The 13,224-nt window shown below is 42.7% G+C and overlaps 1 protein-coding gene across 1 annotated transcript in view; it reads right to left on the bottom strand.

Moving 5' to 3' along the window:
* Nucleotides 1-13,224, bottom strand: part of LOC118402073 (transient receptor potential cation channel subfamily A member 1-like) — a 25,155-nt gene extending 11,931 nt beyond the window's left edge. The window contains exons 1-14 of the mRNA XM_035799944.2: nucleotides 13,192-13,224; nucleotides 12,794-12,984; nucleotides 10,853-11,003; nucleotides 9,686-9,861; nucleotides 4,634-4,741; nucleotides 4,372-4,480; nucleotides 4,130-4,275; nucleotides 3,482-3,618; nucleotides 3,334-3,382; nucleotides 3,143-3,242; nucleotides 2,952-3,052; nucleotides 2,361-2,530; nucleotides 1,768-1,932; nucleotides 230-344 (exon numbers count right to left, since the gene is read on the bottom strand). Of these exons, the coding sequence (XP_035655837.1) occupies nucleotides 230-344; nucleotides 1,768-1,932; nucleotides 2,361-2,530; nucleotides 2,952-3,052; nucleotides 3,143-3,242; nucleotides 3,334-3,382; nucleotides 3,482-3,618; nucleotides 4,130-4,275; nucleotides 4,372-4,480; nucleotides 4,634-4,741; nucleotides 9,686-9,861; nucleotides 10,853-11,003; nucleotides 12,794-12,892 (1,626 nt within the window). The 5' untranslated portion in view covers nucleotides 12,893-12,984; nucleotides 13,192-13,224. The remainder of the gene's footprint in view (nucleotides 1-229; nucleotides 345-1,767; nucleotides 1,933-2,360; nucleotides 2,531-2,951; nucleotides 3,053-3,142; nucleotides 3,243-3,333; nucleotides 3,383-3,481; nucleotides 3,619-4,129; nucleotides 4,276-4,371; nucleotides 4,481-4,633; nucleotides 4,742-9,685; nucleotides 9,862-10,852; nucleotides 11,004-12,793; nucleotides 12,985-13,191) is intronic.

Here is a 13,224-nt window from a genome sequence, read left to right as displayed (position 1 = left end):
GGTAAAGGAATGTGAAGATGAGCCCACCTCAAGGTAAGGGAATGTGAAGATGAGCCCACTTCAGGGTAAGGGAATGTGAAGATGAGCCCACCTCAGGGTAAGGGAATGTGAAGATGAGCCCGCCTCAAGGGTAATGGAATGTGAAGATGAGCCCACCTCAATTGTAAGGGGAATGTGAAGATGAGCCCACCTGAGGGTAAGGGAATGTGGAAAAAGAGAGGACCCAAACCATGTCTTCATCTGTTTTGTCCAGCAGTTTGATATCTGATTGCAGGAGTATGATCATGGTCTGGGTATATCCCTCTGCTGCAGCGTGATGTAGACAGGTCCAACCTTTAGAATCACTGCAATGGCATATAGTAAACATTCATTAGTACTGCAGCTGATTCAAAATGGAAAATCTAGTAAAAATATAGACATTGTTTTCCACTGGTTTGGGCAATAATGGTTCACCTCACTTGGGTTAACATCGAGTTTGAGTGAGTGTGTGCATAGCAGGTCTGAAATACTGTCAGTGGTGTAAAGTAATTAAGTAAAAATACATTTTCCCTGACACCCAAAAGTACTTGTTACATTTTGAATACTTAGCAAGACAGGACATTTGTCTAATTCACACACTTATCAAGAGAACATCACTACTGCCTCTGATCTGGCAGACTCACTAAACACATGCTTTGAATGTAAATTATGTCTGAGTGTTGGAGCATGCCTCTGTCTATCCGTAAAAAAAGAAAAAAGAAAATGATGCCATCTGGTTTGCTTTATATAAGGAATACAAATTATTTATACTTTTACTTGTTATAGTTAAGTATATTTTAGCAATTACATTTTCCTTTAATTTAATTTTTTATATTTTTTATTTCACCTTTATTTAACCAGGTGGGCAAGTTGAGAACAAGTTCTCATTTACAATTGCGACCTGGCCAAGATAAAGCAAAGCAGTTCGACACATACAACGACACAGAGTTACACGTGGAGTAAAACAAACATACAGTCAATAATACAGTATAAACAAGTCTATATACGATGTGAGCAAATTAGGTAAGATAAGGGAGGTAAAGGCAAAAAAAAGCCATGGTGGCAAAGTAAATACAATATAGCAAGTAAAACACTGGAATGGTAGATTTGCAGTGGAAGAATGTGCAAAGTAGAAATAAAAATAATGGGGTGCAAAGGAGCTAAATAAATAAATAAAATACAGTAGGGAAAGAGGTAGTTGTTTGGGCTAAATTATAGGTGGGCTTTGTACAGGTGCAGTAATCTGTGAGCTACCGCTTAATACTTAATGTTATTTAAAACCAAATACTTTTGGACTTTTACTCAAGTAGTATTGTCACGACTTCCGCCGAAGTCGGTCCCTCTCCTTGTTCGGGCGGCGTTCGGCGGTCGACGTCACCGGCTTTCGAGCCACCACCGATCCACTTTTCATTTTCCATTTGTTCTGTCTTTGTCTTATCACACCTGGCTTTACTTCATAAATGACTTGCTTGTTATTTAACCCCCTGTTCTACATGTTGTATTTGTGAGTGATTGTTTGTTGTATTGTGTGTGTATATTACGTGTTATGTTTGAATTTTTGAGTAAAGTATTTTATTACTCATATCTGCTGTCCTGCGCCTGACTCATCTCACCAGCTACACACAGTCGCCTTTACAACTATTTTACTGGGTGACTTTCACTTTTCCTTGAGTCATTTTCTATTAAGGTATCTTTGCTTTTACTCAAGTATGAAAATGTGGGTACTTTTTCCACCACTGAGTACTGTACCTGTGGAACAGAGCTCCTTTCCGCAGCAGTAGCTCCAGCACTTTAATATGGCCGCCTCGGGATGCCAGGTGGAGGGGAGTCATCCCACTCTCATCTCCCTCGTTCAGCAGCCTGGTGCAGGTCATCCACTCCAGGAGTCTGTGGCAGGTGTTTATCCTCCCATACCTGGAATAGAAAAGATTGATCATAAAAAGTAAGTTATCAAATACAACTAATGCTAAACTGAAAACCAGCCAAAATAGCAAACAGTGAAATTGTTCATGTTTATGGGGTATAATGAGTCTACTGACAACTCAATGAGTCAATAATGTAGAGATTTATTCAGAATTATAAACTGGGTGGGTCGAGCCCTGAATGCTGATTGGCTGACAGCAGTGGTATATCAGACCTTATACACTGGGTATGACACAACTTTTACTGCACTAATTACGTTGGTAAGCAGTTTATAATAGCAATAAGGCACCTTGGGGGTAAGTGATATATGGCCAATATACCACGGCTCCGGGCTGTGTCCACATTACGTCATGCCTAAGAACAGCCCTTAGCCGTGGTATATTGGCCATATACCACGTCTTACTCCTTAAGTTACTCACTCGGCTGCGAAATGCAGTGCAGATTTCTTCTGCTTAGACTTCTGATCTAGTGAGACGTTGAGTCCGAGCATGTCCGTCACTGACTCTGGGATTCCCAGTCTGCAGGCGTAATGCAGGGGAGTACAACCCTCATTGTCCTCTGCACCCAGGAGCTCTCTCACATTGCTGCACTGTGTGGCAAGAGACAATATGATAACATTGGGGTCTCAAGAGGCAAACTAAGTGTTTACTGCAAACTTTATTCAAAATGATTGCACATGTCAATCCTACTGAGACAGTGACAAGAAGATATATGGGTTTAATAATGAACCTTGTTTAATACAAAGGCTAACACTTATGATCCTGTGATCCTACTTCTTCGCGTGTTGGATTTGCTTCAAGTTCTCAACGCTAGGTGGCAGTAATGCACTACGTGTTCGTTCTTACAAGATCCCCCCACTAGAGCTCATTAAAACATACTGTATGAGCTCATTGCAATATTTAGAACTTATGACGTTGCCTTAAAATTTGAACATGGATCTCAGCGTAATTTTGGAAGCTTCATCATTGCTATTGAAACTTCTAGCAGGTACGTTCATTATAGAATATTACCTGTAAGACTTCTGGAGGAAGGTTTTTCAGACCTTTAGGCTGCAAGATGGTAAGGTGAAGGAAATTGCAGTCATGTTTGTCTTTTATTTTCAAATTAGCCCCTAAAATAGGAGAGGATGAACAGGATCATGACAAACCATACAATAGTGTAAACTTCATGTGAGACATATGCTTCTCTTTGAGAAACTTACCATGTGTAAGAAGAAGGCCCACTGTTTTCCATGCACTACAGCTTGTTGCCAGAAGCAGTGGCGTATGACCCTTACAGTCAATGGAATTAATGTCTGCACCCTGTCAAAGAATAAATATGAATATGATAAGATCGTGAAACACTGGAAATATTCATATTGTTCTCTTGGTACTTTTCTTGTTTTGTGTTCACCTTGGAAATGAGGTACTCAGCCAATCCAACATGGTCAAACATTGTTGCCCTGTTGGTGAAAAATATGATAAAAGAGTAAGAGAGTAGGATATCATTTTTACCTAAATGTCTTGTCCAATGAAAATGCATACAGTAAACAGTGTACTACTTATGCAGTGGAGTTTGGCTAGCTCCATCTGGGATATTGATGACATCACAGACTCTATCATATGCCGATAGCATGAGTTTGACGGCCTCGGATGCTCCCTGGGTGCAGGCAAAGTGGAGGGCTGTGGATTTGTCACACTGTAAAGAGAAGCACAAAGACATGACAGAGGTCACAATGACAGACCAGTTTGAAATGATGTCAGGATATTACAGACACTGGTCCGTTCCCCTTGATTAGATTTAGAGTGGATTTGGTTCTTCCGATGTCTTCCGATGTCTCTTGGGTGTAACATGAACTGACAATGTACCCATTACGAGTGGATGCATAGTAACTCATTGTTGCTTACTGTAACACATTGTCAAAACCTCAGTTCTAAGAACCTTTCAGATGCCTGTAACAGGAACTGTTTTATATTAGAAGAAAAGGATAATTAAGGTTCATAATTGGTCTTTCCTATTAGTCAGAAGCCTTCTAAATATATGTTCTTTTGTTTATGGTTCTGAGAAAGAATCAAAGTTATTTTTGTGTTAGATTTTGAAATCCGTATACGTGAATATACGGTACATGATATTCGTAGGTGCAGTTTGAATGATTCTTCACATATCCACAGAAAAAGCTTCTTAGCGTCATCATCACCAGCTGACATACCTGTTTTTGGTCAATTTTTGCTCCCTGTTCTATACAGAGTTTGATCGCCTCCAGGTTTCCTCCATGGACGGCCAGATGAAGAGGAGTGCTGAAGGATTTGTCCACGTAGTTGATGTGCGTTTCAGTTGAGAAACCTATCTCCTCACCTTCAGCAGAGAAAATGAGTGAGTAAGAATTGTTTGAGTACCAAAATGAGTATTTGATTACTGTAATGGGAAAGCAAATGTTTCTTATTTACTTACCTTTCTGAAGAACCACCAGCATTGATTTTTTAGCCCCCGCAAACGCTGCTGCGTGAATTGGATAATGCCCCAGCTTGTTCTGTTGACATAGTCTGGCTCTGTATTTAAACTGAGAACAGCAGGTGAAATTAGTGTAGTTACATTACAAAAACCTCATAGGACATCACTAACGATCAATGAATCACACACGTCTCCTTGTTCAAACATCAAGAACACACAATTTGACAATTATACAGTGGCCATATAATTAATATTCACACACAAGTAGACGAACAGCTTCATGGTTATCAACCGAGCAGGCCAACATTAGAGGTGTGTTCCCCTGCCCTCCCATCAGGTTGGCATCCGTGTTGCTGTGAGACAGTAACAGCTGTGGAAAAACATAATTATTTATCATATCATACTGAATGATATCATATCTTATTATATCATATATCATCATATAATGTCGTAGTATATCATATAATATAAACTCAGCAAAAAAAAGAAACGTCCCTTTTTCAGGACCCTGTCTTTCAACGATCATTTGTAAAAAGCCAAATAACTTCACAGATCTTCATTGTAAAGGGTTTAAACACCTTTTTCCATGCTCAATGAACCTTAAACAATGAATGAACATATACCCGTGGAACGGTCGTTAAGACACTAACAGCTTACAGATGGTATGCAATTAAGGTCACAGTTATGAAAACTTAGGACACTAAAGAGGCCTTTTTACTGCGTCTGAAAACACACAAAAAAAAGATGCCCAGGGTTCCTGCACATCTGCGTGAATGTGCCTCAGGCATGCTGCAAGGAGGCATGAGGACTGCAGATGTGCCAGGGAAATAAATTGCAATGTCCTTACTGTGAGATGCCTAAGACAGCGCTACAGGTAGACAGGGCGGACAGCTGATCGTCCTCGCAGTGGCAGACCACGTGTAACAACACAATGTATGCACACATCGCTTTAAGTCGCTTTGGATAAAAGCGTCTGCTAAATGGCATATATTATTATATTATAACACATGCACAGGATTGGCACATCCGAACATCACACCTGCGGGACAGGTACAGGATGGCAACAACAACTGCCCGAGTTACACCAGGAACGCACAATCCCTCCATCAGTGCTCAGACTGTCCACAATAGGCTGAGAGAGGCTGGGCTGCTTGTAAGCCTGTTATAAGGCAGTTCCTCACCAGATATCACCAGCAACAACGTCGTCTATGGGCACAAACCCGTCATCGCTGGACCAGTTTATCGTCTAAGGAATGAGCATTACACCGAGGCCTGTACTCTGGAGCGGGATCGATTTGGAGGTGGAGGTTCCGCCATGGTCTGGGGCGGTGTGTCACAGCATCATCGGACTGAGCTTGTTGTCATTGCAGGCAATCTCAACACTGTGCGTTATAGGGAAGACATCCTCCTCCCTCATGTGGTACCCGTCCTGCAGGCTCACCCTGACATGACCCTCCAGCATGACAATGCCACCAGCCATACTGCTCATTCTGTGTGTGATCTCCTGCAAGACAGGAATGTCAGTGTTCTGCCATGGCCAGCTAAGAGCCCGGATCTCAATCCCATTGAGCACGTCTGGGACCTGTTGGATAAGAGGGTGAGGACTAGGGCCATTCCCCCCAGAAATGTCCGGGAACTTGCAGGTGCCTTGGTGGAAGAGTGGGGTAACATCTCACAGCAAGAATTGGTGCAGTCAATGAGGAGGAGATGCACTGCAGTTCCAGATACTGACTTTGGATTACTTTGGATTTTGACCCCCCCCCCTCTTTGTTCAGGGACACATTATTCAATTTCTGTTAGTCACACGCATTTGGAACTTGTTCAGTTTATGTCTCAGTTGTTGAATCTTATGTTGATACAAATATTTACGCATGTTAAGTTTACTGAAAGTAAACGCAGTTGACAGTGAGAGCACGTTTCTTTTTTTGCTGAGTTTATGTTATTAGACTGAATGAATAATAATACATGGAGGTGCACTAGCTAGAAGTGTAGAAGTATAAGGTGTATTAGACCAGGGTTTCTCAAACTTAGTCCTGGGTGCATGTTTTGCGAGAGAGAGACGAGAGACCGCAACCAACCAAGCCATCTTGCACTATAGCAAACTAATAGCTGCCATAGCTAGGTTCTTTATCATGGAGCTCTGCCCCATAGGGGAGCTCTGCTCCTAGTGGTTTACCCCGCTACCTAGGCAGCGAATAGCCTGAGAGAAAAATATGCACACACCTGCAGCCAAAGGGAGTACAGGTGTCACTAAAGAAGGGGATTCTTCCCCTCATTCAGTCTCCCATTATCTTCAGCGACTGGACTGACTGGCCAAGTAGAGAAGAGAGAAGATAAGTCTCAGGACGAACCAGCTGTCGATCTCCAAGTCTCGACGTTGTCCTTATAAAATGAGCACGTTTTTTCCACCCAATCCAAAAGCTCTTTTAAGAGCTCAGTGTCGCTGCTCCACCATGGCGTGGACTCACATAACGTATGTTTCGTGTGCTTAGGATCACAGCACACTAAGGGAGGCCTCACAGATCCCCGGAATGACCTAGCTGCGCACTCTTTTCATTAAAGGCGAGGAAGCAGCGGTGGGCATTTTTCAGGGAGGAGATCCCTCTAGCAGACGCCATGTCTGTGCTAGCCTCAGGTTGTGAGGCGTCATATGATGATGCCAACTCTAGAGAAGACGAGGATATTGGGAAGTTTGTGAATTTTTCTTCGCAACGATCCACTCCATAGACTGAGGTTGAACCCCCCCTAGGCTCTGAGTTCTCTGCAGTCCCCTCCTACGCAACGGCCTCTCTGCCCTCTGATTTTCCAGGGCTCATTGAGCGGGCTGTGAGCCGGCTGTATATCACGCTGCCCCCCACTCCCTCCAACCCGGAAGTGGATATGATGGTGGACGACCCATACTATAAACCAAGAAAGACGGCTCTGCCGTTGGCACCAGCCGTGCCCTCGCTCGGTAAGTTTGTGGAGGGTGAATGGGGGTCGCCTTTAACGGCCAGAGAGCCGGCAAAGGCGTACACCCCATTCAGCAGAGTGGACGACAGAAGGCCCCAGGAAATCCCCAGGCTCGCGGACGCCTTGGTTGCATACCTTGTCCCGGGTTTGAGCTCCTGGCCGTCGCCCAGAAAACCCAATCTACCTACGACCAATGACAGGCTCACAGCTCAGCTGATAGAGAAGTCCTTTGCTCTGGGTGTCCAGGCTGTAGCAGCAGCAAATAATATTGCCCTTCTAGCAGCCTCTCTTTCCCGTCTCACCACGGATAGGACTGAGCTGTCAGGAGAGGAGATAGAGGAGGCGTGGAGGATTTCCAGCGCCGTACTCCATCTCACACAGGCGTAGGCCATGTCCATGGCCACTTCAGTGGTCGCGGATCGACACCTCTGGCTGTCTTTGATGGCCAAAAAGGAGACCTATAAAGCCGCACTGTTAAACACCCCCATCTCTGACAGTGGTCTCTTTGGAGCCGCCGTCAAAAATGCGACTGAGCATTTTGGGAAGCTAGAGGAGGAGAGAAAGCAGCTATCTAGGCAACTGCCTTTAGCAGGAGGGGCTAGAGCATCTTCCAGAGAGCCTCCCAGCTTCACCTTCTCTAGTAGACCTGGGTCCACTCCACCGACGAGAGAGGTGGTCGTGACGTCACCCTGGCGCCACCCTAGGGGCGGCCAGAAGAGACGGCGACCATGATGGAACGAGGGGGAGAAGACGGGAGAGAGCGCAGCGCCTTGGGTGTGGGGCAGAGTGATGAGGGAAATAGTACTGTAACTAGTCTTACTTTACTATTGGACTGGTCACAATGTTTTATAGAATATTGAGGTATCATCTATCTGCTGAGACAGATTAGTATGGCCGATATTCTGTTATCTGCCCACAAATTATTGGCTTTGGCCTATGGATTGCGTGTTGCGGGTTACACTGAGGAATCAGTGAGTATGTCTTCCAAATTGGTTCAGCCTGCACTCAGAATTGCTGATGGGAGGACTAGAACTAAGGGGACAAATGCAGGACCAATGGACGGGGTCCCATCAGGTCTGCTTTTTCCTATTAGAATGACTATATGACGTGAGGGTACATTAGAATATATTAGAGTCATGTATTCTAACCTGCCCACAAGTCTATGACTGTGTTTGGGTGGAAGGATGAGGGATATAGCTTCTGTAACTGGTATTACAGTACTATCAGACTAATCTTTTAATATTGACAGAATATTGAAGTATAATCTATCTGGTTGTACAGATTAGTATGGCTCATATTCTGTTTTATCTGCCCAATAGTCATTGGTGATGCCTCGAGACTGAGTAGGGTGGATTGGACCGAGGACCTAGTATATTGTGACACAGTGTGTTACAGTACTGCAGGATTTGGTCGCCCGGCCTTTTCATTAAGTGGGATGTGTTCGGCTCTGCCTTAAACACTAGGAGCAGAGCTCCCCTATGGGGCGGAGCTCCACAAAATAGTTACCAGAGTTGTAACTCCAGTTCTATGAGTGGAGTGGAGCCCCATAGGACTAAAGGCCCTGCCAGTCTACAGGATCAGTGAAAACCTCTCGTTGCAACAGAATACCATCATGGATACCCTTTTTATGTCTGCATCCAGTATGAAGTTAGAGGTAGTTTCACGAGCCAAAGCTCGCCGGCGTTAGTACAATGACTCGAAGTCTACAAGAACAATTACCATGCTAGCTGTTCCTGTTCATCAGACTCTGGGAAAGTAGATACATAGCTTCATTGCTAAAATGTCTCAACTTAGATAGAGGAAATTCAAGTCATTGGAGCTAATTACAGTTTTTTTCTGTATAGAAAATTATTGTGGTAAATTCTAGAATATGGACATTCAAGGCACATGCCCATTGATATTATTAAAATGTTTTTAGCAGAGAAACAGAGCATTATCTCTGCAAAATGCATAGAAATGCAGGAAATTAGCTTGAAAACTGCAAAATTGTCTCTCAGCTCCATGCCAAAATATGTACAATTGCTGGAAATTAGCTTGAAAACTTTAGAATTCTCTCAATGGAAAATTTTTAGAATATTTGCTTTACAACAGCAACATTTTCTCTATGACACCAAGATTCCTTTCTAGCTAATTGACTATGTTAGTGTACACTTCCTCTTCCAATGAACTGTTGGGAGGTCTATATAATGGAACTATCCACCAAATCTATTACATTTCAAATGTTGATTACTGTACTTGCTATTATCATTCACCTGAATTTTTGTTTGTTAACCTATGATGGGGCAGGGGTCCTTGGGCAAGAAACATGTGAAAACCCCTGTACTAGAGTAGAGCTGAATGGGGGGTCAGGTAGGGGACGGACCTCAACGAGAGGGTTGTGTCCGAGGCTGACAGCCAGGTGTAGGGGAGACATGAGGCGGAGGTTGAGGATGTTCGAGTCTGCCCCCAGGTCCAGCAGGCAAGCACAGCTCTCTCTCTGGGTCCGCTGCACAGCCCAGTGCAATGGAGTGTTGCCCTCCTCATCACAGGCATTCAGTTCTTCACAAAGGTCACAGATAGAGATTTTTGTTTTCTCAATACATTTAAATATATACATCAATATCACATGACTGATAAAAAATATATATATAATTTTGGCGACAATATAAAATGCCAAACAATAACGATGTTTCAAGGAAGATATACAGTGGGGCAAAAAAGTATTTAGTCAGCCACCAATTGTGCAAGTTCTCCCACTTGTCGTGTTTGGAGGACAAAGAATGCTGAGATGCATCCAAAGAACACCATACCTACTGTGAAGCATGGGGGTGGAAACATCATGCTTTGGGGCTGTTTTTCTGCAAAGGGACCAGGACGACTGATCCGTGTAAAGGAAAGAATGAATGGGGCCATGTATCGTGAGATTTTGAGTGGAAACCTCCTTCCATCAGCAAGGGCATTGAAGATGAAACGTGGCTGGGTCTTTCAGCATGACAATGATCCCAAACACACCGCCCGGGCAATGAAGGAGTGGCTTCGTAAGAAGAATTTCAAGGTCCTGGAGTGGCCTAGCCAGTGTCCAGATCTCAACCCCATAGAAAATCTTTGGAGGGAGTTGAAAGTCCGTGTTGCCCAGCAACAGCCCCAAAACATCACTGATCTAGAGGAGATCTGCATGGAGGAATGGGCCAAAATACCAGCAACAGTGTGTGAAAACCTTGTGAAGACTTAAAGAAAACGTTTGACCTCTGACATTGCCAACAAAGGGTATATAACAAAGTATTGAGATAAACTTTAGTTATTGACCAAATACTTATTTTCCACCATAGTTTGCAAATAAATTCAGTAAAAATCCTACAATGTGATTTTCTGGATTTTTTTCTTCTCATTTTGTCTGTCATAGTTGAAGTGTACCTATGATGAAAATTACAGGCCTCTCTCATCTTTTTAAGTGGGAGAACTTGCACAATTGGTGGCTGACTAAATACTTTTTTGCCCCACTGTATACCACAGCATACAGTAAATAAATACCTAAGTAAATACGGCTTACCATCTGGACCAGTCAACTGCACAATGAGCTGTATGGTGCTGATGTGTCCGTGTGAGGTGGCGTAATGCAGAGGGCTGGCATTGGCTTGGTCACGGACTCCCAGCAGGGCTGAGTGCTCTCCCAACGCCACAGAGTCACCTTGCAGAGCCCACTATTATCATAGTGTGGAAAGACCATATCAATCCTGCATTATGTTCTGGTTTACAGTAACACATCTGTTCAAAATACTATTATTTTACATACCGGATTCTGTTACTGTTCAGTTGACAGCAAAACATCTTAACTAAAACCACAGAAAAATGGCCAAAGACTCCAGCCACCCAAGCCATAGACTGTTCACTCTGCTACCGTCCGGCAAACGCTACCGGAGCATCGGCTCTCGGACCAACAGGCTCCGAGACAGCTTCTACCCCCAAGCCATAAGACTGTTAAATAGCCAGACTGCTAAATAGTAAATTAATGGTACTCCAACTATTTGCATGGACCCTACGCACCCTCACTAGACTATATACATGTATACACACCATACACACCCTACATTGACACTCCAACACATAACGCTCACACATTCACATACACTACATAGGCACACACACACATAACACACACACGGATATCGACACCACACAAACACACATACATACCCATTACACACACAAGCACACATACACACACACTTTTACACTCATCATTTGCTGCTGATACTCAGTTCTTTATTTGACTTATTATTATCTATTCTGATGCCGAGTCACTTTACCTGCCTTCATTGAGATTGTTATGTTGTCACTGGCCTACACACAATACCCCATAATGTCAAAGTGGAATTATGTTTTACACATTTTTTACAAATGAATTCAAAATGAAAAGCTGAAATGTATTCAACCACTCTGGCAAGCCTAAATAAGTTCACGAGTAAAAATTTGCCAAACATGAATCCTGTTTGCAACAAGGCACTAAAGTAATACTGCAAATAATGTGTCAAAGCAATTGACTTTTTGTCCTGAATACAGTGTTATGTTTGGTGCAAATGCAATACAACACATTATTGAGTACCACTCTCTAGATAGTGGTGGCTGCATCATGTTATGTGTATGCTTCTAATTGTTAAGGACTGGGGAGTTTTTCAAGATGAAAAGAAACGGGATGGAGCTAAGCATAGGCAAATTCCTCGAGGAAACCTGGTTCAGTCTGCTTTCCACCAGACACTGGGAGATTAATTCACCTTTGAGCAGGACAATAAGCAAAAACACAAGGTCAAATCTACACTGGAGTTGCTTACCAAGAAGACAGTGACTGGTCCTGAGTGGCCAAGTTACAGTTACATTTAAATAAAAAACAATGTATGGGCATCCAGGGCACATGCCCATTCATTTTATTTTAATGTTTGAGCAGAGGAAGACAACATTAGCCATGGCAAAATTAATAGAATTGCAGGAAATGAGCTTTAATATTGCCAAATTGTCTCTCAGCTCCATGCCAAAACATGTACAATTGCTGGAAATTGGCTTTAAAACTGCAACTGCATTTTGTCATTATGGGGTATTGTGTGGAGATGAGTGAGAGAGAAAATATATTTGAACCATTTTGAATTCAGGCTGTAACACAACAATTGAGGAATAAGTCAAGGGGTATGAATACTTTCTGAAGGCACTGTAGCTCCATTTTTGTGTATTTGATTTTATTCCTCTTTGTGTTGCTATTTTTATTTGTATGATTATTTTTAAACTCTCCATCATTGGGAAGGACTCGTGAGCAAGAATTTCACGGTTGTATTCGGCGCTTGTGACCAGTGTATTTTTTACGAATCACAAAATCATATTAAAATAGTTTATCATATTTGCTAATAATAAGTAAGGATTGAGAAGTAAAAAACTGTACATGCAATAATAACATTAAAAAAGGAATGGAATATCTGCAAGATCTGTTTTCCACATGACTTACCTCAAATATTTGGGCAGAAATCTCTGTAGCATGACCTCCATGAATCATAGACAGGTGGCATGTCTTGGTCTGCATCAGGTCGGTCTTTGAAGAGCTCATCACGCTTGTCGGTTCATGTCGACATTTCCACAAGGACTTAAACGTTTCATGTGGTTTGGTGTGTGACCGAATGTGTAGATTAGTAGTATGTTCTACAATAGGTAAGAGCAGAGAAGTTACATTTCAACATACATTCATATCTATATTAAACAGCTGTCAATGTATAATCACTAAGTAAGTGTACATAAAAAACATACAGTATTGAAAGCAAAGACATCCAGTAGGCTGCATAACTGGCTGTAAATTATTATAATGTCAACCAATGAGTCTAACCAGTAAGATGTAATACATCATCTTACCTTAATGTTTTCTGGGTGTGAGATGAGCTTTCT

This window comes from Oncorhynchus keta, chromosome 23 (genome assembly GCF_023373465.1).
Source record: "Oncorhynchus keta strain PuntledgeMale-10-30-2019 chromosome 23, Oket_V2, whole genome shotgun sequence".
In the NCBI taxonomy this organism is placed as follows: Eukaryota; Metazoa; Chordata; class Actinopteri; order Salmoniformes; family Salmonidae; genus Oncorhynchus; species Oncorhynchus keta.
Note: the sequence above shows the minus strand (reverse complement) of the source record. Positions and strands in the feature narration are given on the sequence as shown.